General features: G+C 43.5%; 1 protein-coding gene across 3 annotated transcripts in view; it reads right to left on the bottom strand.

Annotated features, from left to right (window-relative positions):
* VPS41 (VPS41 subunit of HOPS complex) overlaps positions 1-16231 on the bottom strand; it is a 165496-nt gene that overhangs the window by 91099 nt on the left and 58166 nt on the right. For all 3 annotated transcript variants that reach the window (XM_047763542.1, XM_047763541.1, XM_047763540.1), the window contains one exon: positions 3657-3731. In XM_047763542.1, the coding sequence (XP_047619498.1) occupies positions 3657-3731 (75 nt within the window). The remainder of the gene's footprint in view (positions 1-3656; positions 3732-16231) is intronic.

Genomic DNA, 16231 nt, shown 5'->3' with positions numbered 1-16231 from the left:
AACTTTGTTTTTAAGAATTAAACATCTATCAGGCTGATATGAAGACGAGCTGGGAGAGAGAGATTTCAGAAAAATTAAAAATGCAAAAAATAAAACTCTGGGAGTTCCTATTGTGGCTCAGCAGTAATGAACCTGACCAGTAACCATAAGGATGTGGGTTCCATCCCTGGCCTTGCTCAGTGGGTTAAGGATCCGGCATCACCAGGAGCTGCAGTGTAGGTTGCAGATGTGGCTCAGATCCTGCACTGCTGTGGCTGTGGTGTAGGGTGGCAGCTACAGCTCCGATTCGACCCCTGGCCTGGGAACCTCCATGTGCCACAGGTGTGGCCCTAAAAAGCAAAATAATAAGAATGATAATGAAACTCTTCTCCAGAGAGCAAAAGTGACACTGGAAGAAAAGCAAATCAGCAAAGGGACAAGACGAGAGACACTCTTCCTGCCACAGAGAAAGGAGAGGACAAAAATCACAAGAAAGCAAAAAGCACACGTGCAGCGGGGGGGGGGGTGCCACGACACGACCCATTTTTCCTACAACCTATTTTTGAAAGAGAAGAAGGGTGAACAGGGCTTATCCCTTCGCCCGTGCACCGTCAACAGTTTAGGTGCAACAAAGTGGGAGCGGAAGAGGCCAGGCAATGGCTAAGTGCGAGGTCAGCCACAGAACCGAATGGCCTGGGAGCTGGCTGCACACTGGGCACCAGCTCTGCAACCTCCCCGCCCAGTCCAGGCCCGCGTGCCCGGCCCCGCTGAGGAAGGGGAGGGGCCGGGGCTCAAGGCGACAACCCCAGCCCCGCAGAGCAGAGGCGGAGCCGCCCAGGCAGGCACAGGGCAGAGCCGCGCTCTTGGCCTCTGCGCGATACCGCCTCCAGCCCAAGTGTTATTGCGTCTCTTTGAAGAAATGAAAACACGTGGAACAGCAGCAATAATCAAAATCAGGACTGAGGTCCACTTTCCTGAAATGAAAACAATACTTCAGCATATGGATCAAAAGGACTTACTCTCTTCCAGACAAAAATGAATGAAAATAGACTCGAACAAGACATTAACTTAGCAAACTGAATTACAACGGCTGTGCGTTGCTGCCGTTTCTGTTGTCGTTATTATTATTAGTCTGAGCTCCAAGGCAGGAGAGAAAAAAAATTAAAAAGGTTTTGCGAAAGAACAAACGTAGGCTAGCCTCTGACATGTCTGTGAAAATAAAGGTCAGACAAAGAGAGCGCAGTCTCCAGGATTTTGCGAGAAAATATTTCAACCCAGAATTCTATCTACACTCAATTGATTCCCGTTTATGTATGAAGGCAACATAGGCATGAAATCAGAAAATAAGCCTTGTATTTCTCCTGAAAGTTACCTAAAAATGTGTGCCAGTAAACTGAAACTAGACACACACACAGGCACACATGCACATGCACACCATACATGTGAGTATATTTCAAAATTTGGAACTCAAGTTTAGAGAAGCCATGGAATAAAAAGATTAGAAATGAATAAACAGGGTACTTTCTAAACAACTGCTAGAATTATGACTTTAAAACTGAATACAAATATAGGTTATCACTGAAAGAGAGGGTCATTATTTACCTAGAAAAGAAAGATCATTGAAGAATTAAAAATGCGCTGAGGAAAGAAAAGTCACAGCAGTCATCTAAAGATGCGTCTGATCTAGATTTCTGAACCTGATCTTTGTGTTAATCTTTGTTATCACCATCAAACTCTTTACCAGGTCATTCTGTATTAGCTCAATTTTTACCATCCTGACGAATCCGTGGAAAGGGCTAGCTTGCATAAATATGTGCCCTGAAACATTTGTTTTCAATTCTAGCAATGCTGATAAAATATATGAGAAAATCGTTTTTTAAAATGCATCATGGGTCTACAAGAAAATGAGGAAGTTATAAATTTGACTAAAATAGAATAGAGGTATTTGCTGAGAGGTGTACCAGGAGATGGACTGACGGCCATCTCATCATTCAGCAGGCATAGTAGTTAAAATATTGCACTTCGTAACATCAAATAATAAGTCTTTAAAATTTAAAGTTCTGAGAATTCTTTTTTTTAGTTAATTTTTTTTTTTCCTTTTTATACCCTGCCCCACTCCTGGCATGTGAAATTTCCGAGGCTAGTGGTCAACTGGAACTGCAGCTGAGGCCTAAGCTACCGACAGAGCAATGCGGGATCTGAGCTGCATCTGTGACCTATGCAACAGCTTGCGGCAACATCAGCTCCTGAACCCACTGAGCAAGGCCCGGGATTGAATCTGCATCCTCATGGATACCGTGTCGGGTTCTTAACTTGCTGAGCCATCACAGGACATCTTCTGAGAATTCTTCAAAGCACTATCTTGGTAAAAGCTCTTTTTTAGTTCAAAACCAATATTCTCCTTCAACAAATTAGTTCAATTAAATTGGCATTAGCCCAGAAGGAATTCCTCCCCGCCTCCTGGAAAAACAAAAATGAAATTGCTCTTTCTCTATAAACACGAAATGTTCCAACAGTTTGGATAATTCTCAATTTCTGCACATACCAACTGCTCTCTTCTCTCTGACAGTCTGGCTCATCTCGGAATTTCAGAAAGCACTGTAAAATTTGACAGTGCTTTCTGAAAAGCACGAGTGTTCCAATTACTATTTCAAAAGACTCTTTGGGAAACATCAGGCTCAGATACATAGGGACGCATTCTTGTATGTCAAGAGGACTTCATTTTTCTTTCGGTAACAGATTAAATGGGTCTAAATCTTTCACAATGAGTACGCTGTTTTTAATTTACTCATCCTCATGGCCCGCTGAGTTTAGATCACGCAAAAAAACATACAATTAGATTAGGAAATCTGCTCTATTCAGTCAAGAATATGTAAAGGTTCTGTAATGATTCGCAATGCTCTCTCGTCCTAAACTGTTATTTTAGAAGAGGAGCTTAAATACACTGTGCATGAGAATTTTATTTGCAAACCAACATTAGAAAAGACTTGCATCGACTAGAAAACAAAAAAGACATTCTTGTAAGTGGAAAATCAATCACCACAACCACTAAATGTCACAGCTCAACATCAGCAAGAAGCACTGATAACTGTTAGTTATACGCTGTGCAAATGATGTATTGTCCTTGGTCGAGGAAGTGGGGGCCAGGTTTTTAGAAAACTGTACATATATTGATTTTACATTTATTTAATGTGACCATTGTAGGACACTTTATTCTTCTGATAAACTATGATTGCTTATCAAAAGATTCTATAATTCAAGAGAAACATTCATAACGGGTGTGTGAAAATGAAAACCACCGGCCCACAGAAATCATGCCCACAAAATCCAATTTTGTAGATTTATGGCAGCAAGGCATTCAAGCACTGTCTTGCAGGAACTGCAGACTAGTCGCTGAAGTCTAAGTGGCATGGCAGTAATGATTAAGGTGACACGTCCCCCTGCCACAGCTGTTAATCAGCTTAATACTCGTTACATTATTGACATTCTTGTAATTACTTTTCCTAAGGCACATTTGCGCAAAATATATTTTACTTTAATTATGAGCAATCGGGAGCAAGTCCAATACCCCAAAAGCGTAATTAAGCTCTAGTGCAGGTATCCAGTGAGCGGAGCTCATCCCCGTTCTCGGGGCTGGACCACTGCTCCCGATGGGAGCATCTCACCCGGCCCCGTACCTTGCCGTCCTCGGAACACACGCCCATGTACTCTCCGCTTTCATCCAGGCTTATCTGATTTATCTTCACGCAACTCTATTAAAAACAAACAAGCATGTAAAGCTTTAGGAATATATATCACATCAAAAGTCAAATGTCCATCAGTTTAGATGCATGAGCCCAAGATACGGTGTTTCTGCAAATGAAAACAGTAAAATACAGCTTTGTTCACAGATGTGTACAAAGCGTGGAGACCTAAGATTTCCCCGAATTACCTACTTCATGGACTCGAAGTCCCTGATGAAACGGTATTTTTCTTACCTGTTATGTGCCTTTTTATTAGTTCTGTTCTATTTAATTCACACTCCTAAAACGCCTTCCCACCAGCCAAATTCATTAAAAGGACAAAACAAAAACCAAAATAAAAATCATGATGTAAAGAAAAATTCTTTTAACTGAAGTATGTTGACGTACGATGCTGTGTTAATTTCTGGTGCACAGCAAAGAGATTCAGTTATACATACATACATTTCCTTCATATCTTTTCCATTACGGCTTATTATAGGAATTTCTCCAATAAAACCCCTTTTTTTTGTTTTTTACTTGCTTAAAAGTTTTACTGGAGTGTAGCTGGTTTACAATGTGATCACTTCTGCTGTGCAACACAGTGATTCAGGTATTCAGCCACACATCCACTCTTTCTCACCTCTTTTCACACATTGATTATCACGGAGTATTGGGTAGAGTTCTCTGGGTTACACAGCAGGGCCCCATTGGCCAGTCATTCCACACACCACAGTGTGCATGTGCCAATCCCAAAGCCCCGGTCCACGCCTCCCCTACCTCCCGCCTGTTCCCTTTGGTAACCATACGTTTGTTCCCAAAGTCTATGAGTCTGTTTCTGTTCTGAAAATAAGTTCACCTGCACCCTTTTTTTAGATTCCACATGTAAGTGGTATCATATGATGTTTGTCTTTCTGTCTGATTTACTTTTCTTAATATGATAATCTCTAGGTCCATCCATTGTTGCTACAAATGGCATTCTTTCTTTCCTTTCTTTCTTTTTTTTTTTTGCTTTTTAGGGCTGCACCCTTGGCATATGGAGGTTCTCAGGCTAGGGGCTGAACTGGAGCTACAGCTGCCAGCCTACGCCACAGCCAAAGCAACGTGGAATCCGAGCCACATCTGGGACCTACACCACAGCTCATGGCAAGGCTGGATCCTTAACCCACTGCGTGAGGTCAGGGATCAAACCCACAACCTCATGGATGCTAGTTGGGTTCGTTTCCACTATGCCACGACAGGAACTCCTATTTCATTCTTTTTTATGGCTGAGTAATTTTATTCCACTGTACCTATGTACTACATCCTTTTTATCCATTCCTCTGTCAAAGGACATTTAGGTTGTTTCCATGTCCTGACTTCAGACTATACTGCAAAGCTACAGTCATCAAAAGCGTATGGTACTGGCACAAACCCAGAAATACAGATCAGTGGAACAGGACGGAAAGCCAGAAATAAGCCTATGCACCCATGGTCAACTAATCTACGACAAAGGAGGCAAGTACATACAATGGAGAAAAGAGACAGCCTCTTCAGTAAGTGGTGCTGGAAAACTGGACAGCTACATGTTAAAGAATGAAATCAGAACACTCTCTAACCCCATACACAAAAATAAACTTAAAATGGATTCAAGACCTAAATATAAGACTGGAGACTATAAAACTCTTAGAGGAACATGTAGGCAGAACACTCTTTGATATAAACTACAGCAACATCTTTTCAGATCCACCTTCTAGAGTAATGAAAATAAAGACAAAAATAAGCAAATGGAACCCAATTAAGCTTTACACAGCAAAGAAAACCATAAGCAAAACAAAAAGACAATCCACAGAATAGGAGAAAATATGTGCAAATGAAGCAACTGACAAGGGGTTAATCTCCAAAATATACAAACAACTCATGCAGCTCACTATCAAAAAAACAACCCAATCAAAAAATGGGCAGAAGATCTAAATAGACATTTCTCCAAAGAAGACATACACATGGCAAAAAAAAAAAAACAAAAAAACACATGAAACACTGCTAAGTAGAGACATGAAAATCAAAACTACAATGAGGAATCACCTAATACCAGTCAGCATGGCCACTGCAAAAAAGGGTACAAATAAATGCTGGAGAGGGTGCAGAGAAAAGGGAATCCTTTTGTGCTGTTGCTGAGAAGTAAACTGGTACAACCAACATGGAAAACAGTATGAAGTTTCCCTCAAAACCTAAAAATAGACCTACCACACTCTCCAGCAACCCCAATTCTGAGCATCTATCCAGAGAAACCTGTAATTCGAAGAAGACATATGCACCTCAGAGTCCACTGCAACACTATTCACAACAGCCAAGACATGGAAACAACCAAAATGTCCATGGACAGAGGAATAGTTATTACAGGATACTGAATACAGTACCCTATGCTATACAGTAGGACTTTGCTAATCCCAATTTCCCAATTTATCCCTCCCCACCCCTTTTCTCCTTTGGTAATCATAAGTTTGTTTTCAATGTCTGTGAGTCTGTTTCTATTTCAAAGATAAGTTCATTTGTGTCATATTTTAGATTCCACATATAAGTGATAACAAATGGTATTTGTCATTCTCTTTCTGACTTATTTCATTATGATAATCTCTGGGTCCATCTGTTTTGCTGCGAATGGTAATATTTCATTCCTTTTTATGGCTGCGTAGTATTCCATTGTGCATGTGTGTATGTGTGTGTGTGAGTGAGTGAGTGAGAGAGAGAGAGAGAGACAGACAGACACATTCATCTGTTGACGGACATTTAAGTTGCTCCCAGGTCTTGGCTATTTTAAACAGTGCTACTATGAACACTGGGGTATATGAATTTTTTCGAATTATAGTTTTCTCTGGATACATGCCCAGGAGTGGGATTGCTAGATCACATGGCAACTCTAAAATTTTAGTTGTTTTAATTTGGTTCACGAGCCAATCTATTTGTTCTTTTCCTATGAATTTTGACTAAATCAACTTTTTACTTACACTCCATACTGAGTACTTTCCCGGCAAAATTCACAGGGTCTAATAGATATTAACTAACTTTGCCACACTCTATTCTTCTGAATAACCTCAAATTTAAAAAAATCTGTAAAGACAGGAATTAGGCATTATATTTTGGATATATTTTCCCAAGAGTAATAAACACACAACTGTACTTTTAATACTTTTTACAGCTTTCCAGTTCTCTATGCAGCCAACGGTTTCCTCACTAAAATATTCATACAGGTGAATTTTCTAATAGAAGTCAAAAAATCAGTAAATACTGACAACATTTTAAAAAATGGCAAGCTCGCCTTTTTTTTTTCTTCTTAAATAATGACAGTTTCCAACCATCTTCCACAAAACATGATAAAACAAATTAACTATGAAAAGAGAAGTAAGCCTTCATTGCTTACAACATGAGCCTGCAAATTAGTTTTTTAAAATACCTAACCTTAAGATACTATGGAAAAGAATAAAATGGAAATACACAAAACCGAATGTTCCACGCTCAATGGAGAATATCCGTGCTCGGAAGCAACGACCAAGGCAGACAGAGACCCCCAGGCCCTGGCGAGGCCACCCACTGACAGACGCTGTGGAGGGAAACTGCCGTGCTACAAGTGGAGACAGCTGGCCGCAGAGGGCATGCTCATCCTGACCCCTAAGTCGCTCCTGAAACGCAGCTCATGAAAACCAAGCTTATCTCCGTAAATTCCTAAAATGCTGGAAGAGGAAGGACCTTCAAGAGAGATATGGGCTCCATCTGCAGAAGAATACACCGATACCCTCAGGTAAGGTTCCCAAGAAAGAGCAGAGCCAGGGCTCTGACTTTGAGGGGAGGAAGAGACCTCTGCGCTGGGCAGCAGGGAAGATGCAGAACAAAAACGCAACTGGGAAAGCCCTGAGGCTGGTGTGTTTGGACCTCTGGCCCACGAGTCGCAACGCTCTGCTTCTCCAGGCTTCTTCGGATAAACGCTGTCCTCCCTGAGTATCTCCTGTTAACAGTTTCCTTACTCTGATCTTTGAGTCACCAAACGACACTTTAATACCCCCTTTACTCTTGGCAAATATAAACCCCACAGACCTCTGGCTGTCGCTTAACTGGCATTTGGTGACAAGCTACCTCAGATTATGATCTAATAGGTGTGTGGAGCCTGATCACAGCCAAGGTTTCCTGTCCTGTTCAATATGGTGCTTATCCACACGGGCTCTTTACATGGAAAGTTAAATTAGTTAAAATTAACCACGATCACAAGTCCATTTCCAGAGTTTCCTTGTGGCTCAGTGGGTTAAGGACCCAGCGTTGTCACTGCTACGGCTCTTGTTACCACGGTAGCTCGGGAACTTCCGAAAGCTACAGATGTAACAAAAAAAAAAAAAAAGTGGGAAATAAAGGACAAACTGAGAGGCCTTGGGTTTCATAAAACACAGGAGAGAGCCTTGAAAAAAAATTTCCCCAGCTGCATTCACACATGCCTAGTGCTCAACAGCTGTATGTGACTGGGGCTGCTGTCTGAGAAAGTACACAGGTCACGGCACGTTTTCATCATTGCAGAACGTTCCAGAGGACAGGGCTGCAGAGACCTGCGCTCAGCACCGGGGCTGCTCTCCACTACGTATCTGTGTATGTTACTTACAGCTTATTCACCGTCAAACTCCCTCCCTGCGATATTAACCTCATGAGGGAGAGTTCAAAGACTATCAACCCCAATCCCACACAAATTCTTCCAGAGAACCAAACAAGAAGGAAATGTCCCCAGCTCACTTTGCTAAGACAGCACACCCTTGCAGCAACACAACTCAACAAGGATGCTCTGAGAAAGTGTGAGTAAATCTCACTCATGAACAGAAATGGAAAACCCTACAGAAAATTTTAGCAAGGTCAGCATATACAGAAAAGACAATTTTATTTCGGAAATACGATGCTGATATAACATAGGAAAATTAATGCATATAATGTTATGCAATTAAAACAAGAGAGGAAAATCCTAAGATTGTCTAAAGAGGAAATTCATAAGATCATCTCTACAGATGCAAAAAGCGTTCTGATAAAACTCACACTCGTTCACAGTTAATGATTCTTAGCATTTTAGGGAAAATTCCTCAATCTCATTTAAGGAGGAAGGTTGAGAGCTTTCTCTTAGTATGTTCACCACATTGACTCTTCCAACCCATAAACATGAGTATTTCTCCATTTACTAGGCCTTCTTGGTGGCCTCGCACTTTGTTTTATTCTGGGAGTTGCAACAACAGTGAGCAGGCTTTTCTTATTCCTGATATGTACACATATGACTCCACTCGCACACTCTACAAAAACAGGCACAACTACACCACAGCACACAGAAGGCGCACACAGAGGGCACACAAGGCGAGAGAAAAGCTAAGCAGGGATTACTACGAAGGTCACCACGGTGGCTCCCGCGAAGGGACTGGCGAGCGAGCCGGGTGTGTGTGTGACATCATCTGTTGTGGACAGAGTGGTGGGTCACAGACGCGGCTCGGATCCCGAGTGGCAGTGGCGGTGGCTGTGCCTGGCGGCTGCAGTTCCAATCCAACCCCTAACCTGGGAACTTCCATGTGCCGTGGGTGCGGCCCTAAAAAGACAAAAAAAAAAAAAAAAAAGGTTATATCTCAAAATAAAAACAAACATCAAAGATTTTAAAATAAACTAAAAAGAATTTGCCCGTGAAAATGTCTGGGATCTACACCTTTAGTGGGTTATTTCTTGAATTACATTGGTGTTTTTTCCCTATAACTGTCAAGTGACTCAAACGTCCTAATTCTATTCTACACTTGTATTTCCTGAGCGTATTTCAAATTCTTAGGGATGACTTTTTTTTTTTTTGTCTTTTCTAGGGCCGCTCCCGCGGCATATGGAGGTTCCCAGGCTAGGGGTCTAATCAGAGCTGTAGCTGCCAGCCTCCGCCAGAGCCACAGCAGTGCAAGATCCCAGCCGCGTCTGCGACCTACAGCACAGCTCACGGCAACGCCGGATCGTTAACCCACTGAGCAAGGGCAGGGATCGAACCCGCAACCTCATGGTTCCCAGTCGGATTCGTTAACCACTGCGCCACGACGGGAACTCCGGGATGACATAATTTTTATTTTATTTTGTATTCTTTTAACCTTTTAATAAAACCGGCGAGACTAACACCGCTATTACTACCAATACTCTCACTGCCAAGCAGACATTCTCTGTGTGCTCATCACGCGTGGTCTCTTTTTCTACGAGTTCTACACCTACGGTACAAACGAATCCTCACAGAAATTCTATGAGGTGTGTACTCCTCCTGTTCCTATGTGGAACTATGAAAATACATACATAATACTATTTCACATGCTTATAAATATTTTGTTTCCTTTGTTCTTTGATTATCTTTATCAGATATTTATCGGCTGTATATTACCTTTTTTACAGAAGCAATACTACCATCAATCAATTTGCTGTATTTTTTCTTTTCTATTTATTAATATCAACCTATTCCATATTTTTCTCTTTTTGCCTTAGAATGATTTTGTTGACCTTACTCTAATTTCCTGGTATTTATATATCATCTGTTAGTTGTAATTGCTCATTTGCTCATCATGAAATAATCAAATGCTTTGAATTTGCTTTGGGGAATAGCAATGGCCACAAACCAGAGACCAGAAAATACCGTGTAACTGCGATAATTATGTCCCCTTTGAGAAAAGTAACATTTTGTTCTGTTTTGTTTCTAAGGAGGGTGATAGTTATCTGCTTGTTTATTAAACTACTAGTAAACTCTAGTGTGTCTACAATTGTAATCAGCTGTGTGGTTTGTATTTATTTGTTAAATTAATTGGTGCTCTTTGAAACTTAAAATACGATCATTTTGAAGTAATTCATATTCTCTCTTTTGGGGTTCAAATGCATACATACACAAACATGTTTTTGTTTGTTTGCTGTTTTGGTTTGTTTTTGTTTTTTTTGCTTTTTAGTGCCACACCTGCGGCATGTGGAAGTTCCCAGACTAGGGGTCAAATTGGAGCTGTGGCTGCCAGCCTACACCACAGCCACAGCCAGGCCAGATCCGAGCTGCGTCTGCGACCTACACCACAGCTCATGGCAACACCGGATCCCTGACCCACTGAGCGAGGCCAGGGATCGAACCAGCCTCATGGATACTAGCTGGGTTTGTTTCCACTGTGCCACGACGGGGACTCCCTCAAAATACATACATTTTATCATTTAAAATTCAGAATTTCAATTATTTGTTTTAAAATCATTTGGCTGCATTCTTTAATTTCCGTACATCCTTGGTTTTTCCTCCTTGACCTGGCACAGGCTGACAGAAACACAGCTTATCGACATCTCAGGGCGACTGCAGTTCTGTCCACGCCTCCTTGATTTTCAAGTACATTTTGGTCTGTGTGTTAGACGACCTATAATTACAAAGCTGGTAATCGTTCTATTTTCCTTCTACCTTGTACATGTCATCAACACAATACGTCTTCTGCTGCTTAATGCTTTTTTGCCTTAAACGATTGTTTCCTCACATTTTCACTGCCAACGCGCTTCACTCTTGTTTGGCTTTTCACAGCACATTTTTGCTCACATCTTTATTTATCACTTCCATCATCTTAGGGGATATGTGACCTTTAAAGCTTTAAAGCTTTTATTCTTTTAGTTAACAGAATACCTCACCCATTCAGTGTTGTCTTAGTTGCTTAGATTGTTTTTTACTTTAAAAAATTATGTTTCTCCATTTCATTATTACTCTTTTGCTATTATGACTCAAATCCTTTTTTCTTGGTCTATTGAAAAAGAACTTAGACACTGTTAATTCCACGTTTATCTTATTTGTGATTATCTTTACATTGCTATAAATTACACCTGAATTCTGTCCCCCCCACTCCCCCAATCAATGCAACTGCATTAGCTGACCCATTTAGAAGACCAGGTATTTAGTGCATCTATTTACGACCTCCTTCGTTCTCTATTTTAAAACAAGAGCACACGTATTTTCTATTCCTTCGGTCACTTCAAGAAGAATTGGAAAGAGAAGCTCGCTAACGCACCGGTAAGGACTGCAATCTTCAACGCTAAGGTCTAAGAATGAAGCCAGAGGAGGCGTCTGCTTTGCTCCCAGGGTGTCCACAATCTTCAGACTGACTCACAGCAGCTCCTTATAGATTCGGGATGTTTACCCTCACCATGAATACTGCAAACCACGCTGCAGCTCACTGCACACTTCAAAACATTCTTTCGTTCGAAGAAATTCGGATTTTCTTTTTTTTAACTCAAGCACATCAAAATAAGTAGACAGTCAACTCACAAAAGAAGCAGACAAATTATAGATAAATGAGAACACGAATCAACCTCAGTAGTAGTCAAAACATGGAAAGTAAAGCTGTGAGATGTTTTCACTACGGCATCGGCAAAGATTTTTCCAATACCTAGTTTTAGCGAGGAGGCACACAAATAAGACACTCCCGTTACCCTGCTACTTGTAATTCAAGTTTGGAGAAACTGTCCGAAGGATGGTTCGGCAACGTGTATCAACTCCTTAAAACATACACTGCCTGCTACAGCCAAGGAAAGGACGAAGATTATGTCGCAACAAGGTGCTTGTCCACAGTGTCTCCTTTTGTAAGACACTGATACATGGAAATGACCGAAATTTCTATACGCCCGGAACCTACACGATACTTTTTATAAATTAAGACAAAAAAGAAATCTCACGTAGAAAAGAATCTGGCCTCAGCCCAAGAGAGCCCTGGCCCTTGCCCTTGGCTGCTGGGATCTATGTCACACCTGCGTGCCTGATGGGAGTGTCCTGCCGTGGGGCTGCCCGTGCCAGAAAGACCACCCTGCGACTTAGGTGGGTGCTTTGGATCAATCTGAAAGCAGAGATCAGCCAGGCGGACAACCCATCCACCAAGCATGCCTCCGTAATAAAGACCCAATGACATCCCTGAACGCGGGCTGAGCTGAGCTGGCTGGCACGCATCTACGCGGGACGCGGGGGACGGTACTCGGCATGTCCTGAGGCCAAGGACACGCCACCCCGGGAACCATCCCAGGCGCTACCCCTGCTCTGGCTCCATTCTTGACCCGTATCCTGTCCCTGTAGCGAAGCACAGCTGTGAGTGTAACAGCTTCCAGGGAGCTCTGGGAGGTCTTTAGCCGATCAAAGGGGAGGGTGGCTTGGGGAGCCCTCAGAACTAGGAGCGGCTGCCCCAAGTCCTCAGCAGACTCGCGGCCCGGAAGACTGCGCCCTCCAGCCTCAGGATTTGGCTACTCGGGCTACGTACAATCCCACGTTTCTCCATCCTCCTCTACGGACGAGCACTTGAATGTATGTGGCAAGAGGTCGATGCTCCCTAATATCGGCCCTGCCTGCATCGGGGTGCTGACGTGCTGTTACTGTGAAGGTGGCCCCTTTCTTGGTTTTGCTGATTTTCTAACGAAGTATTTATTTTGTTTGTTAGCAGAAGATAATTTTAAAAATGATTACGTCGTAAATTTGTGACGCTATAAACAAAAGAAACCACAATTAAGCTTAATGGTCAACTCCATCATCCCGAGCGCCTGCAAGCACCTATGTTTAATCCTGAGTGACACTCAGTGCCATCCCCATGCACTTCAGTTCTGTAACAGTTCCAATGACATTTAATAAAGAATAAATAATAGGATTTCAATAGTACAGCTGCTAATGGTACATACTCACTTCCTCTCAGAAACAAATGCCTTACATCTAGCTGCCATTTCTATGCACCAGAAATAAGCAACAACTGTAAGAAAACAGGAAGGAAGGGAGGGATGGTGCAGGAGGGAAACGGAAGTGCAGGATCTCGTCTTTCCTCAGCACCGGCTTTTCCAACTCGCTTGTCTTGCACACAAACTCTCCGCAGAGAGGGGCTCCTGGAACAGATGAGACGAGGTAAGGGACGCGAGGGGAAAAAGACCAGAGAAAATCGGCCTCAGCTGCATCTTCCATTAGCTACAATTTTATTCCTAATGGAGACATGTTTGGAATTCTGGACAATATAAGTGAGTTTGTTCAAAAATCAATAATGTCAAGCTGACACTATAGAACGCACAAAAATGTTTCCTTAATGGAACGAAAAAAAAGAAGCCCGAGCGAGCAGGAGGGGGCCGAGACCAGCGCCTACCTTCTAAATCCGAGCCCACGACAGGTGGTCGCAAGGTCTTAAAGAAAAGGCAAAGTCACCCACACGCACGCCTCGTGTGATAATCAATCACCTAATGTGCGACGCCGGAAATAAATACACTCAGTGCAGATTGTGGCAGCTCTTCAATTAGGAACGAATTCACGGTCGCTGCGAAAGCTGCTTTTAATGGTGCTCTTTGTGGCAACTTCTTCTCCCCGGACACTCCTCATCACCCTACCTTAAGCTATCGGTCCCCCAACGTGAACCAAAGAAATCAATCTGCTAATGTATCATGTGCAAGGCTCCTCTGACTAACAAATGGATCATTGATTCCTTCACAAATGCTGCAGCCCCACGCACCCAGGGCGGAATGAGTAAGAAACCGAAGATGCAATTTCGGCTGCGTCCTCCCAGGGATCCACTGGTTGTAACCCGCGGCCTCGGGGCGGCCTCTGCAGCTTCAGGTGCTTCAGTCCCGCCGGCCAGCGAGCGGCACGTCCATCAGCGGCGGGAAAGGCAAACCCTACCCTTCCAGACCCGGGGAAAGCGCGGGTTCCTGCTCCTTGTCCCTCTTCCCTGACGACGCCCCTGAGGTCGCCAAGACTGCCACCTGGATTGAAGAAGTCCCTGGGAAATACGCCTAATTGTGGGTCTTCTACGCATCTACAAAACAAAACCAATCAACACGTTTATGTTCTGTGGACGTTTCCTGGGCCAGAAGGGCCTAACCGGTCACGGTAAACTCTGCCATCTTCTCACCTGCTCTGAGATTTCGTCTCTGGGTTCTCAGGAAATCTTTCTCCCAGGCCAGACGGAGAACGAATCTATCAACGGGCCATCTTCCAGGTGGAAGACTCTTGTGGCGCTTTCTGGCAAGTCTCAGAAGGCGGGTCAGTAAGATCAGAAGGGACGGTGTGGAGAGTCCAGCCTGTCCCTCGACAAGCTGTCCCTGTCCCAGGGGGCCCCGGATCCCCGTCCCTCCTGACATCGTGGCCAGCGGCCCGGCCCCTTCTCCCTGCCAAGCACTCTCTCCCAGGCCACCGAGCACTTCCTGGGGCTTCAGCCCCAGGAACGCCCGCGGCCCTGCTCTGCTGTGACCATGGACCCTGCTGCCCAGCGGTGCCTCCAGCTCACTCTTCCCTCAGCAGGGCCGAGCACGTCCTCCTCTAAGAAGGCCATGCACTGACTCACAGTCCTGAAACACACCATTCTTACCTAACGCATCAGTTCAAATAAGCCAAAGCTAAGAAAACGTGAACCCGCGGTATATTCTTTGGGGGAACAGGATAATGTTTTCCTTTAAGAAAATGGGGGGGGGGGGTTAAACCATCAAAAAACTTTAAATCTCAAGTGAACACCCAAGACAAACATTAGGGAAAGAGGCTGAGAAACACCCACAAGAAAAGATGGAGGATACACTCCTGCACCCCGACTTCCAAACAATGACTGAGCTCTGGAGAGTTAACAAATGGTAAACTGATTGCGGTGAAGATTTTAAAAATCGCTAACAGAAGACAGAAACCATAATGACTAAACAGACACTAAAAACTGGCTCGGGATTTTTAGAAACAGAAGAATGCAGAAATGAGCACTCAATTTCAAATGACAGAGAAACATGAGGAGGCTGGAAACTTCAGTTACCACCAGAAATTTAAAATATCCAATTAGTTCCCAGGAAGCCAGAAGCTGACCACTGCTTAAACGGCATTTCCCATTTAAATGCTCTTTCCCGCTTTCACACCAGGGGCAGACAAGGACCAGGCAGGACCGACTCTCTGGTCCTGGTCACCCGTCTGACACTTCAAATGTGCCCAGGAGTTTCTCCGGTGACCTTGCTCTCCGGTCACCACGGAGCTGGCAGCAACTTCTCCTCCTGTCCCCTCCGCTTCCACTCAGAACCAAGCGAAGAAATGGAAAGGCGGAAGCATGCAGACCGTCAGAGAAGTACTCCGAGAACTGAAGTTACGAAAACCACTTCGGAAGAGCCCAGAACTTGTCCACAAAAATAAAGAGAAGCACTGTTTTTGCCAAACAACATCATGTTGTTTAAATCTGATCATCCACCAATAAAGCAGCTTGGGTCACTGCCTTTTTCAACAACACGGATGGGCCTTCTGGACATTATACTAAGTCAAATCAGTCCGAAAGACAAAGACAAATACTGGGTCACTGGCCCCATTCATGCGTCTTTTCCATTTCTCACAGTCCTTTCCTTTACCCGTTTGGCCAGGTGATGAGAAAAGGAAGGCTCTCACAAGGAACCGGTCACACAAGGGACATAAAGGAAACGGCCGTCTGTTCCTCTTAATTCCTTAAAGAAGGGTAAAGGCTCAAAAGAAGGTCAATGGAAAGAGAGAAGGTCCAAGATGCCCATGCTCTTCTGGGACCCAAGGTCTTCAACACCCAGTA

The sequence above is a fragment of the Phacochoerus africanus genome, chromosome 16 (assembly GCF_016906955.1).
Source record: "Phacochoerus africanus isolate WHEZ1 chromosome 16, ROS_Pafr_v1, whole genome shotgun sequence".
NCBI lineage: Eukaryota > Metazoa > Chordata > Mammalia > Artiodactyla > Suidae > Phacochoerus > Phacochoerus africanus.
The sequence above is the reverse complement of the archived record's forward strand: the minus strand, read 5'-3'. Positions and strand labels throughout refer to the sequence as shown.